The sequence below is a fragment of the Ooceraea biroi genome, chromosome 4 (assembly GCF_003672135.1).
Source record: "Ooceraea biroi isolate clonal line C1 chromosome 4, Obir_v5.4, whole genome shotgun sequence".
Classification (NCBI taxonomy): Eukaryota; Metazoa; Arthropoda; class Insecta; order Hymenoptera; family Formicidae; genus Ooceraea; species Ooceraea biroi.
In genome coordinates this window covers 15202257-15219411 of record NC_039509.1, presented here as the reverse complement: position 1 = coordinate 15219411, position 17155 = coordinate 15202257, and the positions used below count along the sequence as shown (strand labels likewise).

The 17155-nt window shown below is 38.4% G+C and overlaps 2 protein-coding genes and 2 long non-coding RNA genes across 4 annotated transcripts; 2 read left to right on the top strand and 2 right to left on the bottom strand.

Moving 5' to 3' along the window:
* The first annotated feature begins 64 nt into the window (after positions 1 to 64).
* Positions 65 to 4395, top strand: LOC105284182 (cilia- and flagella-associated protein 100). The gene is made up of 7 exons (XM_011347515.3): positions 65 to 765; positions 938 to 1160; positions 1434 to 1691; positions 1967 to 2333; positions 2576 to 2805; positions 2981 to 3304; positions 3458 to 4395. The coding sequence occupies exons 1-7, from the start codon at positions 608 to 610 to the stop codon at positions 3902 to 3904; spliced, it is 2007 nt and encodes a 668-aa protein (XP_011345817.1). The 5' UTR covers positions 65 to 607; the 3' UTR covers positions 3905 to 4395.
* A 1017-nt stretch (positions 4396 to 5412) lies between these two features.
* Positions 5413 to 14736, bottom strand: LOC105284169 (ADP-ribosylation factor-like protein 4C). Its single transcript, XM_011347496.3, has 5 exons — positions 14498 to 14736; positions 8476 to 8571; positions 6968 to 7405; positions 6561 to 6776; positions 5413 to 5931 (listed from the first exon to the last, which is right to left on the bottom strand). The coding sequence occupies exons 3-5, from the start codon at positions 7176 to 7178 to the stop codon at positions 5735 to 5737; spliced, it is 624 nt and encodes a 207-aa protein (XP_011345798.1). The 5' UTR covers positions 7179 to 7405; positions 8476 to 8571; positions 14498 to 14736; the 3' UTR covers positions 5413 to 5734.
* A 529-nt stretch (positions 14737 to 15265) lies between these two features.
* On the top strand, positions 15266 to 16004 carry LOC113561789. Its single transcript, XR_003406437.1, has 2 exons — positions 15266 to 15377; positions 15723 to 16004. It is a non-coding gene; the product is annotated as an uncharacterized LOC113561789 (long non-coding RNA).
* Positions 15544 to 17104, bottom strand: LOC113561788. Its single transcript, XR_003406436.1, has 2 exons — positions 17055 to 17104; positions 15544 to 16969 (listed from the first exon to the last, which is right to left on the bottom strand). It is a non-coding gene; the product is annotated as an uncharacterized LOC113561788 (long non-coding RNA).
* Between the last annotated feature and the right edge of the window lie 51 nt (positions 17105 to 17155).

The following is a 17155-nucleotide window of genomic DNA, read 5'->3' as shown; positions in this document are numbered from 1 at the left end:
CTGAAACGTTTTTTTGCCGAAAAAGAAACGTTTTTTCGTTGGACATTTTTCTGCTAAATAAACGTTTCAATAAAATGGTTATGAAACGTTACGGCAAAACGTTTATGAAACGGTTTTGAAACCAATGTGTGCTGCCTGGGGTTACTTAAATCTTCTTCACATTATAGTGTACAAAATTGTTCTCATAAATTATTTACTCATAGTTAGACGTAGAACTTGTGAGTGTAAAAACGCTTTTGATTAGTTTTTTAATTATGCATTCTTTGATAGTAGTTACGATTTGACATTGTATAATATTGCAAAATGTATTAATTATACAATTAAAAGAAATATATATGTAGAGCATATACAAATGCAAAATTTGTTATGTAAAATCATACTTGTATATAAGAGATTAATTGTAAGCAGACTTATTAATAAAATCGAATAGGATTGCGATGAAATGAATGATACGCATGTGAGTGCACATGTGTGTGTAAAGCTACGCAAAGCACATTGAAACAGCTTAGCAATAAGAGCATAGAGCGCGCATGTCAAACAAATTATATCGGTTAGCAATCACACCCAGGTTTACGCGACTCGCGTAAAAAATTCCCGATCCTGATTAATGGAAAGGAAAACGCAGAAAATGAGCTCCTCCGAAACGTGCGAGATTACTCGAAGAATTGGTTTGCCGGTGAAATCAAGCACGAGATCACATGTAATACGTCGGATCGACTCGGCCTTTAACAATGACGCTTCTCACCGCAGGAGGCATTTTCCGAGGTAACACGCAAGAATGAAATTACATCTTTTCACTCGCGTTTTTTCACATTTTTCTCCACTCAAAGAGAAATTAGCGTTTGTTCGCATCTTTGGGAGGAAAAACAGATACAATTTATATAATTTAACTTCTTAATAACAAACTTAATTTTGACAAATCTTAATAACGTTCTAGAACGCAACGTTATTGGACCAGTGGCCACGAGAACGTAGGTGAAGAAAGAAACGTCAGAGGCGAACAATCGCCCTTTGTCTTTCCCTCCTGCTCGCAGACCTTGGCTTATCTCCAATGGTGGAAAGCACGAAAGAAAAAAGCGATATCCGAACGTAGCAAGAGAACCAAGGATCAGCATAATTATAAGACTCTGCAGTCCCGTGATATCTTGCAGAGATTACGTGTAAGTTATCCCGTTCAGTTATAATAACAATAATTCAGTTATTTATAAAATAATGCTTTTTCGAATCGGTATATGAATATCATTTAAAAATTTTTAACTTGACTATTTCTTTTGATATTAATTATGACTGTATTTTAATCCTATTTCTATTTAGCATTCATTGCTGTCATAATGCTTACATATTTGAAAGTTCTGCAAATTCAGAAAAAATAATTTGATATAAACGTATATCACGTAATTGTAATTGTTTAATCTTAAGAAATCTTGGCATAGGTGGATGTTAAAATAGAAGCGAAAGAAGCAAAGAAACACAAAGATCCAGATGAGGCAATCGCTATGACGGACGTGGATCCGGAGTACTTCACGGAATTATGCGGCAGATCTGTAAAGGAGAAGTTTTCGTTGGAAGAATATATTCGAGACACGCGAGAAATACTAAGAACAAGACTTCTTATTGGCCAAGAAAAAGATTATTGCATTCGCATCGATCAACAATTCGAGCAGGAATCACATCGATTAGAAAAGATTCAGGTATTGTAAAGTGCAACTAATAAAATTTGTTATAAGCATTTTTTGTGGAGATGTATAAAAAAAATTTGCTACGAAATAAATGTCATAAATTACTTCATTCAATGTTTTCGCTGCTTTCCGCGGTTTAAGAATTGATTACCGGAGATTATCACTGTGTTGTAATTGGCCAAGAAATAAATCATTCAATTTATCACATATAAAATTTTGCAAAAATCTTTATAGGCAATCAATCAAATGATATTTCAATCCAAGTCAATTTTGTTGTTTTATAAAAGTATCGGACTCGACGATACGTGGACAGTTTCGAGGAATTCCTGTCGAAGGATCATGAGAAGAGCATGAGCATGCTGGAGGAAGCGGAACGAGAAGCAAAGCTCACGGAGGAGATTAGGGCTCGAAGAAATGAGCTCTCGAAGCGGTTTGGTCAGAGCAGGCTGGACGTTTATTTTTGGGAGGAGAATTGGAGAATGGCGAAGATGTGTCAAATGTTCCTTTACCGGATATCACCTGTCGCTTGGAGAGCCAAACACGACTGGCTCTATCAACCCGAGGTGGAAAAAAGCGTCATGTCCGTCGAGACCACAGATTTATTCGGTAGATACAAAACACCAGGCGAGGACGCTACTTTGGAAGATTTGATAGGTACTTGAAAAACTGGAAAATATTTAATATTAGAATTTCTCAACAAAATTTCTCTCCTTCCTGAGATTTTAAGAAGCTGTTAATAATTATTTGTGTACATTGCGCAAGAAAAAGATACTTACCGCTTTTCCTTCTGACATAATCTGTAATAGTCTAATATAATTATTTTAAATGAATAAACAGGAATGTGTCTTAACATTTTCCGAAGACGGAAAGAATTTATAATGACAGTTTTGCGTTAGAACTGTTTGAGAAGGATGTCGCCGACGCCGGTCCTGCCGAACTTTACTTTGAGGATCCCCTCGATTTGATCCGCATTTTTCGTGCAATGGAATCGCAAAATTTGAGCGCCCTTATACACCTCGAGTCGTTCGCTGAACCCATGGCAGACATGGCTATGACTATCACTATGACTGAGGCGCAAATCAAGCGAGAGATCGGCGAGATTACCTCGACGATCGACGATTTAGAGGTATATATATCAGTTGATGTTTGAAACACGCATAAATTGTACGTTCCAATGCGCGTAAAATGTTTTAAATGAATATTGTGCAATTATTTCTATAAATTGTATCTTTTTTTTCACATTTTCGAAAAAAAAAATATATACCTATATTAGGTTTCTAAAGTATAGAAGTGTTCGATAGAATTCCATCGCTAAAACAGAAGTCAGAGCGGCGGATCTCGAGGAACACGCTAACTACCTTCTCCGAGGTGTTTTCCGGCACTTCGTCTGTTCCGAAGAGGTGCTCTACCTTCGCGTTTTCGTGGAGGATACCTACGAGACTTGCGTAGGTCCGAATGACGCAAATCTCGATAGCTTCTCGATGACGAAGTGGATAGAGAGGATCTACGAGGAGCTTAATCTTCAATTGGACAATCTGCCTCGTGAGATTGTCCGCACCTGCGAGAAGGAAGGTTTCAGGCAAGAGATGAAGGCAATAAAGGAGGCGGAAGATGCCGCGAGGAAGGTAAAGTCGAGCTTCATGATTCACTACTCTTCATTTGTAGAAGCAAGGACTTGGTGGATCTTAAACTGACACAATGATCACGTTAAGAGAAGCTAGAAACTTATAATCATTCCATAATACTAGCATTTTCACCGTAATTCGTGTACTTACCAGTTTGAACTGATGCTCCGATTATTGGACGAGCTGAAGCGCATCATGGAGCCGCCCCCGAGAAAGAAGCGACCGCTAATTCAACGTTCGGCGCCTGCCGCGCTCAGGGCGAAGCCACCGTCGCTCCCGCCACAACCGACGGACGAGGAAGCGCAGTATCTCACTTTCTTCACTGATTACTGCAAGCGCGACGACTTCGTCGCGTACCGCTCGAAATTCCCGGACGACTTTGACCTGACGTTCCAAAGCAAGCGGCGCGGCGACGCCGAGGTCGAAGCGACGACGTCGAACGAGGCGCCCTCGAATCGGGAACAGGAGCAGGAGGAGGACAATAAAGCCACCATCATTGAAAACGTAACGGAATCAGTGGATTTATTCGAAAATTCCTCGTGCGTGTATGTCCGAAAGGATCGTATCAGTCTAACGCGCTACGCATCGTCGGTTACTTAGGCTAGCGCTATTTTTAATAGTACATGTATACATAAATAGGCGATTCAACGATCGATCGAAGCACGAGAGATAAAATATTCAAAGACAATAAAACACAACAAGGGGCAAATATAGTGTACAATAGAATTTGGAACGACAGTCGATATAAAAAACAACAACCATGCTTGACAGCGATCTCTTGGTTACAAAGCGTGCCGGTTCACGTATCCTTTTCTTACAAATATCTTACAAGAAGGTTGTGACATATATATATATATATATATATATATGCGCTTCACAATCGAGTACCTCCTTGCACACGAGCAACTTTTCTCTGTATATAAAACATTCTGCTAGATAACGACAATTGTTTTGTCGAACACCGTCGGTAGCAATAATTTATCGGTATTAAATAATTATCGGTGAACAGCGGGGCGATAATAGGAAAGTTCGAAAGCTTTTCATGGAAATATGTCGGTGACATTTCGATGAGCAACGCAATTTCAAACAATCACTACTTAATTACGGTGGATTTTAAAATTCATAAGATTTAAATTAATTATTACCGTTCCCGCGAGAGGAACGAAATTAACACAACTACATCATATCAAATCTCATAAGACAATCGCGTTGTTTTTTTTTCTTAACAATCTCTTCCGTACTAAAAAAGCTATACAAAGAAATACGAGTTTTACAAAATAAGTATAGCAATCGCTATTATTCGCGTGTACAAATAATGATATATTGCCATGTCGTTTTGTATTCAAAAAATATGGCAGCAATCAACCATTGTAGCAATTTACCAAGATCGCTATAGGCCTTTGGCGGCAATAATTTCTATCGTAACAAGTATTCCGACGTTGACTAACTTCGTTGCTCTTGCTTCATGTCTTCGCATCTTGTAAATTTGTGCCGGAGTGCTAGAGATTACAGAGCTTTCCAATTTTCCGATTTATTTACAAGTATTTACTTACTTATTTATATCCACTTTCATATCGACTTTTCCTTCATCGCAACGATAGCATTTCTTTAGTCGACTAGCATAGTCACACGTTTACACTTACGATCATTTTAATCATTACGTTGTTGCATAGAAGAAATAACTTAAACTTACCACAAAACTCTGTTCCGTGCATCCTTTTTGCCAAAAAGGACTCATGTCACGGCGGCCAACGTTGTTACAAACTCACGAATTCTGCCACCATTGCCAAGTGACAACGACGAGAAATTCGTATTCTTTTTAAAGAAACTTGTTGAAACGATATGTTAAGTTCATCATTATCTTCAATCATTCATACATTCAATCATATGTATTTTGCTTACTTCGCAACCTATCCTCCGAACAACGAATTGAGTAAACATATAAATCTCGAAACGCGGCGCGACCACTTAACGTATCTCAATAAACTGCACCGTAACTCCTAAGTGTTAATAATCTTAAAATTTTCAGTTAAAAAAATTCAATATCTTTACATACATATGCAACAACCTAATAGGAACAATAGTCGTTAAAATTTCCCGTTTCTATCTTTTTTTTCATATTTATGCAGTTCTACAACCAACATATATTTATATGTACACGCACACGCGTACACGCATATTCGTGCATATACGTGCGACAACGGCGTGAGCTCCGGGCTGCTCCAACAGCGTCAGTCAGTTTCGTTAAGAACGAGAGGTCGGAAGAAAGCGATCGCACCGTTTCGCTTCTTTCGAATCACTGTGCTACACCTCATCCGCGTGATCAGCGAGGGAGGACGAGGAGGAAGCTGTGGATAGCGTCGACAGTGGAGAGGCTGTCCGCGATTGACAATATCAGAAGACGCATGTGCAGTCTTCCGAAGCCCTGGCCTACCTGGCCCGCTTCCGATTCAGCTTGGCCAGCTTGCGCCGCTTTAAGATCAGCTGGTACAACGTGTCTAGGCCCTCGTGAAGTCCTTCGCCCGTAATAGCACACGCCGGTTGCACGCGAATGCAAGAGCTGCCTGGCATTCCTGCCAGTTCCAACACTCCGAGATGCTTCTCCAGCTCGCTAACTTCTTTCGCGCCTGCATTAAGAATGCTCGTGTTAAAAAACCTCGAATGAAATATTCATGCGAGAATTACAACCTCCGTGTAATTATCTCTCTATGTTAGTTCCATTGGATTTCCAGCACATTATATATAATCCAATAGAGATTATATTTCAAAGTAAAATTAACGTTGATTAAAGATATAGATCAGTAGAAAAAATTAAAAGTATAATATATGTATGTGGTAATTTCCTTCTAATTTTCATCATTCTACATAAAGCTTACATAATTAACTTGTATCCATAGAGATATTGCAAATTATGCGATACTGAACATTATATATACCATAAATATACTGGAAGTAGCGTTCTGCCGAGTGAATTCGCAAGAATCTTTAAATCAGAATTCAAGGTTTACACGTCGCTTTTCTATGAAAAAATTATTCGACCTGATAAGTTGAATAATTGATGTAAATTTTATGAGCCAGAATTGTATATCTTGCAACGGTCAAGTGATCGTTAATAAATATGTAACTGCGATTTGTTTTAAATGGAATCTCGAATGGTAAAATGGTCTCGTATCTTTTACGCGAATCTCTGAAGAGAAGCTTCGTATCATTATTGTGTATACGTGTACGTATATACAATGTATTGTTATTTACGTACCAGGCAAGTCTTGCTTGTTGGCGAGGATTAGAATCGGCACGCCCGCATTGTCTGGACTCCTCGCCGTCCTGGTGAGCTCCATTTTCGCCTCCTCAAGCCTCTCGGTGTCGCACGAATCAACAACGAAAATGATACCGTCGGTGCATCTCGTGTACGATTTCCACAGCGGCCGCAACTTCTCCTGTCCGCCAACGTCCCATACGAGAAAGCTAACACCTAGCCAATGAAAAGATTTTGTCTTTATATCAAATAAATTTTCATCTTGTTTTATTAGAATTTAAAAGTGTTATATAGAACTCTTAAGTTTTCGAAGAAAGTTGATATTTAAATTAAAAATTGATATTTTGTAAATTAAATTACTATTGACATTTAAATTAAAGCTAATTTTTTATTTTGTTATTTTGTACCTTTGGCTTTTCCGATGCTGCCGCGGATTCTCTCACAGTTGAACCCGATAGTCGGCACGGTATTGAGATACTGATCAAACTTGAGTCGATACAAAGCAGTCGTCTTCCCAGCACTGTCGAGCCCGAGCATCGCCACGTGGAGCGGAGTTCCCGTGGGAAGTGCCTCGAGCAGACCGCCGCTTGTGCCGCTCCTACCCATCCCGGCGCCCATCCCTCCTTTTCTCGTCCTCTCTCTTTCTGTCTTACGCTTCCCTCCCGTCTGTCGCAACCCTCTCTTTTGCTCACTCTTTTCCCTTCGGTTTTGTTCTGGCTCTACTTAGCATCTAGATTCCGTCTCCTCCGCACCGCGGGCGAGGCACTCCTCTCCACAAAATTTTCAATCCTCGATGCCCGTAAAAGGACTCGCCGCTGCGAAGCTGTTGTTCACCGTCGCTTCGTCTGAAAAGCACAAGCGCGTGCCGTTGTTAGCGCTCATCTGACCGGTTCTGCACGAAACGCAGGTGCGATCTAAGGTAACTTTTTCTGATAAACGAGACCCACCCCGATTCGAATCGGGGTCAATATCACTTTCGATGCTGGACGCCGAACGTGGTGAATCTCCTTTCTCGCGCTCGCTTAATTTAAGAGTTACGCGTGTATAAACTTCCTTTAATAACAAATCAAAACCGAGCGTGTTTTCATAACATATTTTGTACTGGATATTTACGATGTGTACCCAGAAATTCCGGGAATTTTCAAAATTTATATTTTACGCATATAATATTTATGATCGCGCAAAATATGCCTTCCACGTGCTATCAATGAATTTCTTAATCGTAAGAGTAAAGATTTATAGCAAATGATGTAAAGAATCTCTAAAAGACACTTTTGGCGAGCACAAAAATAGGATGTTCTTAATTTTCGTTCAATGACTCATGTGCCGCGATACATGTTCCATCTCAATTTCTTGGTATTAGCACCGGGTTGATGTTAATTGCGTGCAGAAGCTGTCTTACGGAGAATAATGGCATGAGCATACTATATACGCGAATCGTGGAAGTCTCTTCCGAGATGCCGGCAGAGACGACAATGTAAACTTTCACCCTCCCTTTGTCTGACTTTCCGGCGCCTGGCTGTTGATCGCGAACAATCGGTAATTTGCTTATTAGCGTATTCGCCGTCGCGAATCGAGTTCGTCATTCATATCGGCCATCTCGAGGATGTAAATCACCGAAGAACGTATCATTGTTTCGTGCAAAGTAGGCTGCGCGGAGGAGAAATCAAGCCGGTCCTTTTCGGGAGCGGTTGCGAGTCCGACGAGGTTCAACGAATTCGACTATTCCGGTTTACTTGCTCTCCGCGGATGTTCTAGATTCTAGGTAGCGATTCCTGCTCGTCCGTCCTCGTCGTTCGCATCACCGAGCTAACTTTCTCTGTACGCTTCTCGGCTAACGCTTCCGCCTTCTTCCTCGTCTCCGCACACGCACGCATCCTCGCAGCGGTCCAGCGATAGCAACAGTTATAAGCACCTTGCATCGCTAGATGTTCCGTTCCTCTTCTTCCTTCCTCGCGTACCGATGCGATTGTCGCAAAGAATAAAACTCGAGATACTCCTACGGTCAACCCTAAACAGTGCAAGATATTTATGAGATCTCTATAATACAATTTATTAAACAATATAGAATCATAAATATTTAATAATTAAAATATATAGATATGCGTATGTATATAGTTATAAATATTATAAATAGTTATAAACATTTTGCGACGACAAATATGATGTATCAATGAGGCTCGTGTGGTATTATACAATTTGTGTGTAATAAATAAAAATATTCCATTTTGATAACATTTGCAGACAAGCAATTGTTACATCGGTGAAATATAATAGGAGATTAAGAAATATTTTGCGTTTGCTCTGTGCATTGTTAAGAAAGATTTTATCTCCAGCATTCGCCACACGTAACATTATATGTTGTGATTTCTTATATAAGCATATATGTATATACAGGGTGTTTCCTAAGTAAGTAGACAAACTTAAGGAGGATATTCCTTGGCTTATTTTAAGAAGAAAAGGTCATATAAACATATGTCCTAAACTGCTTTGTTTTCCAAAAAAAAGTACATCACTGTTTTCGTTCACTTTTCATTTATTATAGAACAGTTTGTGTTATTGCAAATGAAACAAATGAAAAACAATAGTAACCAAAAAGAAAAATTATAACGAAAAAGAAAATAGTAACTAAAAAGAAAAATAATATCACAGTAACTGCTGAAAATGTCCACCTGCAGCCATGATACACGCCTCAACTCTCCTTTCCATTGATTGACGTACATGATCAAACATACCTGGAGTGTTACGTATTCTTTCACATCCATCTATTATACGATTTCTGAGATCTTCTTCATTTTGAATAGGTGTAGCGTAAACTAAAGATTTAAGCTGTCCCCATAGAAAAAAATCTACTGGATTTAAGTCTGCTATCCGAAAAGTGAACGAAAACAGTGATGTACTTTTTTTGGAAAACAAAGCAGTTTAGGACATATGTTTATATGACCTTTTCTTCTTAAAATAAGCCAAGGAATATCCTCCTTAAGTTTGTCTACTTACTTAGGAAACACCCTGTATATATATATATATATATCATATATCTGCTTCACAAAACAGATTTCGAGATAGAATGAAGATATCGCACATAACTGTGCGACCGTCCATAAGCAAAAGTAGGTAAATCAAATTGAATCCGCAGAACGAGACGAGGGATCGTACGGAGAAATCTGGTGCTGTAGGTCACGTTGCACACTGGACCGAAATTTATTCAAAAGAAATATGTGTATATCATATACTCGTTACAACTTAAAACAAAGAGATTGCATTCAACTATTATTTAACAAGTTGCAAGCTTTAAATCGGAATTTTCAAAACTGTCCATTTTTTGAATCTTAATCCAGCCTTGATTTAAAAGTCTAATAGACCCATTTTTTAAACATAATCGATACATCGAAATATTTTCAAAGCGCAGCTTCATTGAGTCAGTATATCGCATTGCATCGATGCCAACGACTCTTTCATAAGAAATGACATAATTATACACAATATTCAGGCGAGTATTCAAATAAATCGATGCTAATCCTCCCGCGTGAGAAATCCTCGTGAGAGAATCTATTTCGTCAGTTAATCTCGATCCCATCTGTGACATACCGGAACCGGTATGATTTCGTTGCCTCGCCTGTTGCAAAGCACAGAAAAGGAAGAAACGGAATGCGAGAATGGCGCGCATAGGTATCCTCCATTTCCGAGGACTTTGGAATGCCTGCATCAGGATCACCGATGCGGATCGGTGTTGGTGTTGGCTGTCTCGATGGTGCATTATCGACTCGCAAAGAGGCGCGTGCGCCGCGCCGCTGGTCTTATACCGTCCCCCTTCTACTCGTATACAAGTTTATGTGGATATTTCGTACATATTTACGTTATACTTCTCGGTTTGCTTCTGTTACAATTCTCATTTTAGGAGCCGAGCGCGAGGAAGATTGAAACGGCTCTCCGCGCCGCGGTCGTTACTCGCGAATGAAACTTTAACAGCCAAATTCATTTTCCGATTCTTCCTTTTCTTTTTAATTTAATATCAGCCCGAGTCGAAATTTTGCGCCTACTTTAATGCTTTTAGCAGTCGTACGAACCTACTTTTAGGAAAATAGAACCTAGAACTCTTACATTGAAACTCAAACTCCTACAAACAGATGTTAGGATGCTATTTTGACCCTGCAACGTTCGGCTATAATCTTGATCGTAACCTGCTTTGACGCTCTAGCGGCAAAAAAGGAAATTTCGGACATATTTTAGTGTTAAAATAGACGCTAAATAACGCCTCAAATGAAGAACTCGAGGTTCAATATAGAACTAAAATTTCGACTCGGGTACTCCATGATGCTCCATTATATGTAATTTTCTATATAATTCCCGAGTCGAAATTTTGCGCCTACTTTAATGCTTTTTAGCAGTCGTACGAACCTACTTTTAGGAAAATAGAACCTAGAACTCTTACATTGAAACTCAAACTCCTACAAACAGATGTTAAGATGCTATTTTGACCCTGCAACGTTCGGCTATAATCTTCATCGTAACCTGCTTTGACGCTCTAGCGGCAAAAAAAGAAATTTCGGACATATTTTAGTGTTAAAATAGACGCTGAATAACGCCTCAAATGAAGAACTCGAGGTTCAATGTAGAACTAAAATTTCGACTCGGGTACTCCATGATGCTCCATTATATGTAATTTTCTACATAATTCCCGAGTCGAAATTTTGCGCCTACTTTAATGCTTTTAGCAGTCGTACGAACCTACTTTTAGGAAAATAGAACCTAGAACTCTTACATCGAAACTCAAACTCCTACAAACAGATGTTAGGATGCTATTTTGACCCTGCAACGTTCGGCTATAATCTTGATCGTAACCTGCTTTGACGCTCTAGCGGCAAAAAGGAAATTTCGGACATATTTTAGTGTTAAAATAGACGCTGAATAACGCCTCAAATGAAGAACTCGAGGTTCAATGTAGAACTAAAATTTCGACTCGGGTACTCCATGATGCTCCATTATATGTAATTTTCTACATAATTCCCGAGTCGAAATTTTGCGCCTACTTTAATGCTTTTATCAGTCGTACGAACCTACTTTTAGGAAAATAGAACCTAGAACTCTTACATCGAAACTCAAACTCCTACAAACAGATGTTAGGATGCTATTTTGACCCTGCAACGTTCGGCTATAATCTTGATCGTAACCTGCTTCGACGCTCTAGCGGCAAAAAAGGAAATTTCGGACATATTTTAGTGTTAAAATAGACGCTGAATAACGCCTCAAATGAAGAACTCGAGGTTCAATGTAGAACTAAAATTTCGACTCGGGTACTCCATGATGCTCCATTATATGTAATTTTCTACATAATTCCCGAGTCGAAATTTTGCGCCTACTTTAATGCTTTTAGCAGTCGTACGAACCTACTTTTAGGAAAATAGAACCTAGAACTCTTACATCGAAACTCAAACTCCTACAAACAGATGTTAGGATGCTATTTTGACCCTGCAACGTTCGGCTATAATCTTGATCGTAACCTGCTTTGACGCTCTAGCGGCAAAAAGGAAATTTTGGACATATTTTAGTGTTAAAATAGACGCTGAATAACGCCTCAAATGAAGAACTCGAGGTTCAATGTAGAACTAAAATTTCGACTCGGGTACTCCATGATGCTCCATTATATGTAATTTTCTACATAATTCCCGAGTCGAAATTTTGCGCCTACTTTAATGCTTTTAGCAGTCGTACGAACCTACTTTTAGGAAAATAGAACCTAGAACTCTTACATCGAAACTCAAACTCCTACAAACAGATGTTAGGATGCTATTTTGACCCTGCAACGTTCGGCTATAATCTTGATCGTAACCTGCTTTGACGCTCTAGCGGCAAAAAGGAAATTTCGGACATATTTTAGTGTTAAAATAGACGCTGAATAACGCCTCAAATGAAGAACTCGAGGTTCAATGTAGAACTAAAATTTCGACTCGGGTACTCCATGATGCTCCATTATATGTAATTTTCTATATAATTTATATGGATTTTGTCATAAGCTCTGTACTTGGGCATTACGCAGACGTTAGCAGCATTTTGAAAGGTGGCCTAGTAACGCCAAGACACGCGATGCCTGATACAGTCGGGTACATTAACGGCATCCGGTACTTTACATTCAATCAGACAAATTTCTTTTTAATACTTTCGAAGCGTGTCTTTCCGTTTGCATAATTAATTGCGCGATTCAATTGCCGGTTCAATCGGAAAACAAATATTGAGTAACATGGAGTATCGCGCGTGTGAATGTACCCAGCATTGATTTCTTTAATCATTAAGATTCGTCCGCATTTAGCACACTTGATTACACCCGATTACACTCGTCTGCTCCGTTTCCGGACGCGCTAATACTCGCCAATTCTAATCGTCGATTTTAATAAATTTTTGAAGATAAAAAAACGTTATACGTTATTAACGTTAAATGAAGAATGTGATAATTTTTCTTCCCAACAAATATTCCAAGACAATATCTCTGAAATTTCGAAACTAATCGAGATACAAGCGTCTAAAGATAAATGACATTAAGGCGCGGCTTCGATTAGATTAGTTGCGATAACGTGTTGCTCGAGGTGTGAATCGTAAGATTACCTGCTGTTTAATTAAGACTTTGTATTTAATTATTTAGTCCTTGTTTGAAAAGTAGTCAGTCGAAGCCACTTATCTTGACGATTTAATGGCTCATGTAGCATTACTTCGAAATAAAACTGAATACATCAACTGGAAAACGAGTTTTCTTTGAAAGATATTTTCTTTCAAAGCAACGAGGCTGACATAACTGACGCATCATTAGCGTGAGAAAAATTTAATAATTCATTTAATAGATTTTCTCAAAATATTTCGTAAGCGATTAAAACAAATATTTGTCAATAGAAATAATTATATCATTTTCTAAATTAATTAAGCGCAACATATATACACATACACATACGTGTAGATTTGATTGATGTTTTGCATGACGTGTCTAGAATTTATTGTTCATGGTATTTCACGTCCTTAACCTGCTATTTCACACGTAACCTTTTCTCTTCCTATCTACTTACATGGGAAACTTAATTGGAATTTCCTGTATGCTTTTTCCTCAAATCAAAGATAATGCAAGTTGATGCAAATTACTTGCAAAATCTTGGTAAGAAACGGATTAAATATTGGATGGAATAACATCGGAAAATTATAAACTATAAAAGTGAATATGATAAATATTATGGCCGAAAGATTCGATGTAATACATTTTATTATAAAGATCGGAAATAAAATTTTGTTATTGTTGATATGTAAGGTACAAACAACACACGTTCACACGCACACATATACCGTCCACAGGAAAACACACATACACTTCATACTAAATCAAAGCTGATTATTATGTAATCATTATAGCTATTCATTTTCTTACATTTCCATGAATTTAAATAAATTGACTACTTTCGCATGCTATAAAATTAACATTGTAAAACGAAACGACACGATATATCTATAGTGTTAATACGTGTTAACTACTTTTTTATCTTTATAAATTGTATTTATTAAGACTTTCTAGATTTCATTTTCGTTTAATATTTCTTAACTATCATTATTATTGTCATTACTAAATTAAAGTAGTCGTAAATGCTTCGTCTCTACTCACCGAAAAGATCATAAAAAATAAACACGGATATAAGCGCGCATTCGCTGTTTCCCGTTAATTTTGGTCAAAACCGTACAAGTCAAAAGCTTCCGTTGCCGAATGCGCATATCGAACGAAAATCGTGATTATTGAGCAAACTCACGCGTTTCGTCCGGATCGTGAAAAATCTGCCGCGATACGCGCAACACGCTCCACCATGACCAGCGTCACGTAAGCTTCGAAAATTTCGGGAGTGAATCGTGGCGCTGGTTACATCGTCATTCGGATCATCAACACTAAGCAATCTCGCCGAGATACTCACCATTTTCGATCCAGATGTATAATCCGAATCCGGAGACATATCTCTGTAAACCCACAAATTGGCACGGAAAACACTGACCCACTTCTCGTGTACTCGCACTCGCGTATGAGAAGGAAGAGACTGTCAGCCGACAGCCATAAACACTCCAACACAACAACGCAACGAATGACAACGAAAAACCAGCTAGCCGAACAACCCGAGATGGTCGGGGATGAACTGACTGGAACTGACACGGAGCAGACTCGCCAATTTACACGATTGGTGCGTTCAGAAAACGCAACGGTTGTTTGACCATAGAGTATATAAAATAAAGGTTTAGTAGTATTTATTATAAAGATAACCAGAGTTACCAGATGTCAACCAATGAGAATGTGAACAGGCATATGGTAAAAAACTAACATTCCTTTATCTAGGGATAACCGTTTGACAGCATTGGCCTGTTCTTGCTAGCTGCACTGCTATATTTTTCTCACTCTAAGGGTGCCGTTACATGGAGCGTAACTTGCGTAAAGGCCCGTGTCCACGATCCAAGAACTTTGTCAAAGTTCTAGTTCCGAGAAATGTGTAGCCAATGAACTTACAGTTTTTACATAAAAGCTGCATGTTGATTGGCTACACATTTCTCGGACCTAGAACTTTGACCAAGAACTTGGATCGTGGACACAAGGCTTAAGCGTAACCTGCGTAACCTAGTAATTTTATAGAAGTTACTATAAAACTTACGCCTAGTTAGTTTACGCTTTCTACGCCAGTTGTCAATTACGCCAATCCAATTTCTGGTGGAAAATACGCTAAATGCATGTGTGTGACAGTGTGTGTGTATCCTTTTTTGACTCGCGATCGCCGTGCCAAAATTTCTGAAAAAATGGATCAAATTCGGGTAATTTAAGAAATGCATCTAAATTCTATAAAGGACTATATTCGCAGCTCACTTTTATCAATAAATGCGCGTATTTATTTATGATATTCTATAATATATGTAACGTGAACTATATACTAAATGCACGCATTTATCATAAAAGTGAGCTGAGAATATGGACCAAAATGTTTAAATAATGCATTTAATTACTTGGATATAAATCAGTACATCGGTTGCATAGTATGACAAAAGAATTTCAATTTATGTCCGATAACTATGGTATATTCATTTGCATGTCTGGACTATTTTCAACAGCTTACTGCAGCTTATACATTTTCACTTATGTATTTCCCTTTTAAAATACAGCATAAATGTGGATATTGTGGGTGGCTCTTTAGCTTCACCACAAATTTTATTGATCATAAGTGCTTCAAGCAGTACGTTGAAGGAGAAGACCACATCAGCATCGATGAAAACCATATCGTAACAATAAGTATAATTTGTTGGCAAGAACCGCTAATACGAAATTAGAATCCATGTTTAAGAGATTCCAGGTTTTTTGTGCTAGACACGCGTCGTCAACCAGTCAACCACTCCGTATACTTTATTTAGGTTATTTCACGCATACTCGTACATACATTACACACATATATTACGCTTCAACACATTCTTACATCAAAGTATCTATTTCACATGACGCGTATTTAGCAATACGCTTAAATAATAACAACCAATCGATTTATTTCTGTTGTATTGTACAACAGAAGTCCTGATCTGTTATTGGTCAGGCTTGTTACGCTTTATGCGCATTTAACGCAAAGTACGCGCCATGTAAAATGGAATTTTCAGAATAGCGTACATTCTAGTAATTTACTAGAATACGCAGTGTGCCTATTCTAGCTACTCACTAGGTTACGCAGGTTATGCTTAAGCCTTGTGTCCACGATCCAAGTTCTTGGTCAAAGTTCTAGGTCCGAGAAATGTGTAGCCAATCAACATGCAGCTTTTATGTAAAAACTGTAAGTTCATTGGCTACACATTTCTCGGAACTAGAACTTTGACAAAGTTCTTGGATCGTGGACACGGGCCTTTACGCAAGTTACGCTCCATGTAACGGCACCCTCAAGGTGCCGTTTCGTGCGGCGAAATAATCGCCGCGAATGATGGTCACGTGATCATTCGCTGTTCGCTAGCGAGTAATCGCTGTTCGCTGAAAAGTTTCAGCTTGTAGCGAATATTCGCAAGGAGCGAATATGTCTGCTCCAACTAAGAATGTAACTTTTCAAATTGAGTTGCAGACATACGTATGTAATTATTAAATCTCAAATCTTCTAAAACGAGTTTAGGTAGCACAGCATGAAAGAATCCATGCACTTTCCTTTCTTGAAAAATGGGTGCTATCCAATATTTCTTTTTACAATATCTTTTTTTTCCACTTTTTCTCAAATGTAAAAGTGTAGCTGCAACTGCAGCAGCTTTCCTTTTCTGTACAATATAATAATAATTTGCTTATTGTATATATTGTACATATGCAATAACCACTGCAGTTGGTGGTTATACCAAGTCCAGTTTATAACCGAGTCGTCGTCCATTACAAAGATTTCAAGATTTTCCTACAAAGTAATAATTTAATCTATATTTGTTAAATATAATATTTAAAAGCATTTCAAAACAACTATATGTATAATATTTTCTTACTATTGTTGACATGCAACCATACAGATGTGACGCTCACAAACTATTCGTGGCGAATGATTCGCCACTTCGCGGCGAAAAATTCGCTGCATGAAAAGGCACCT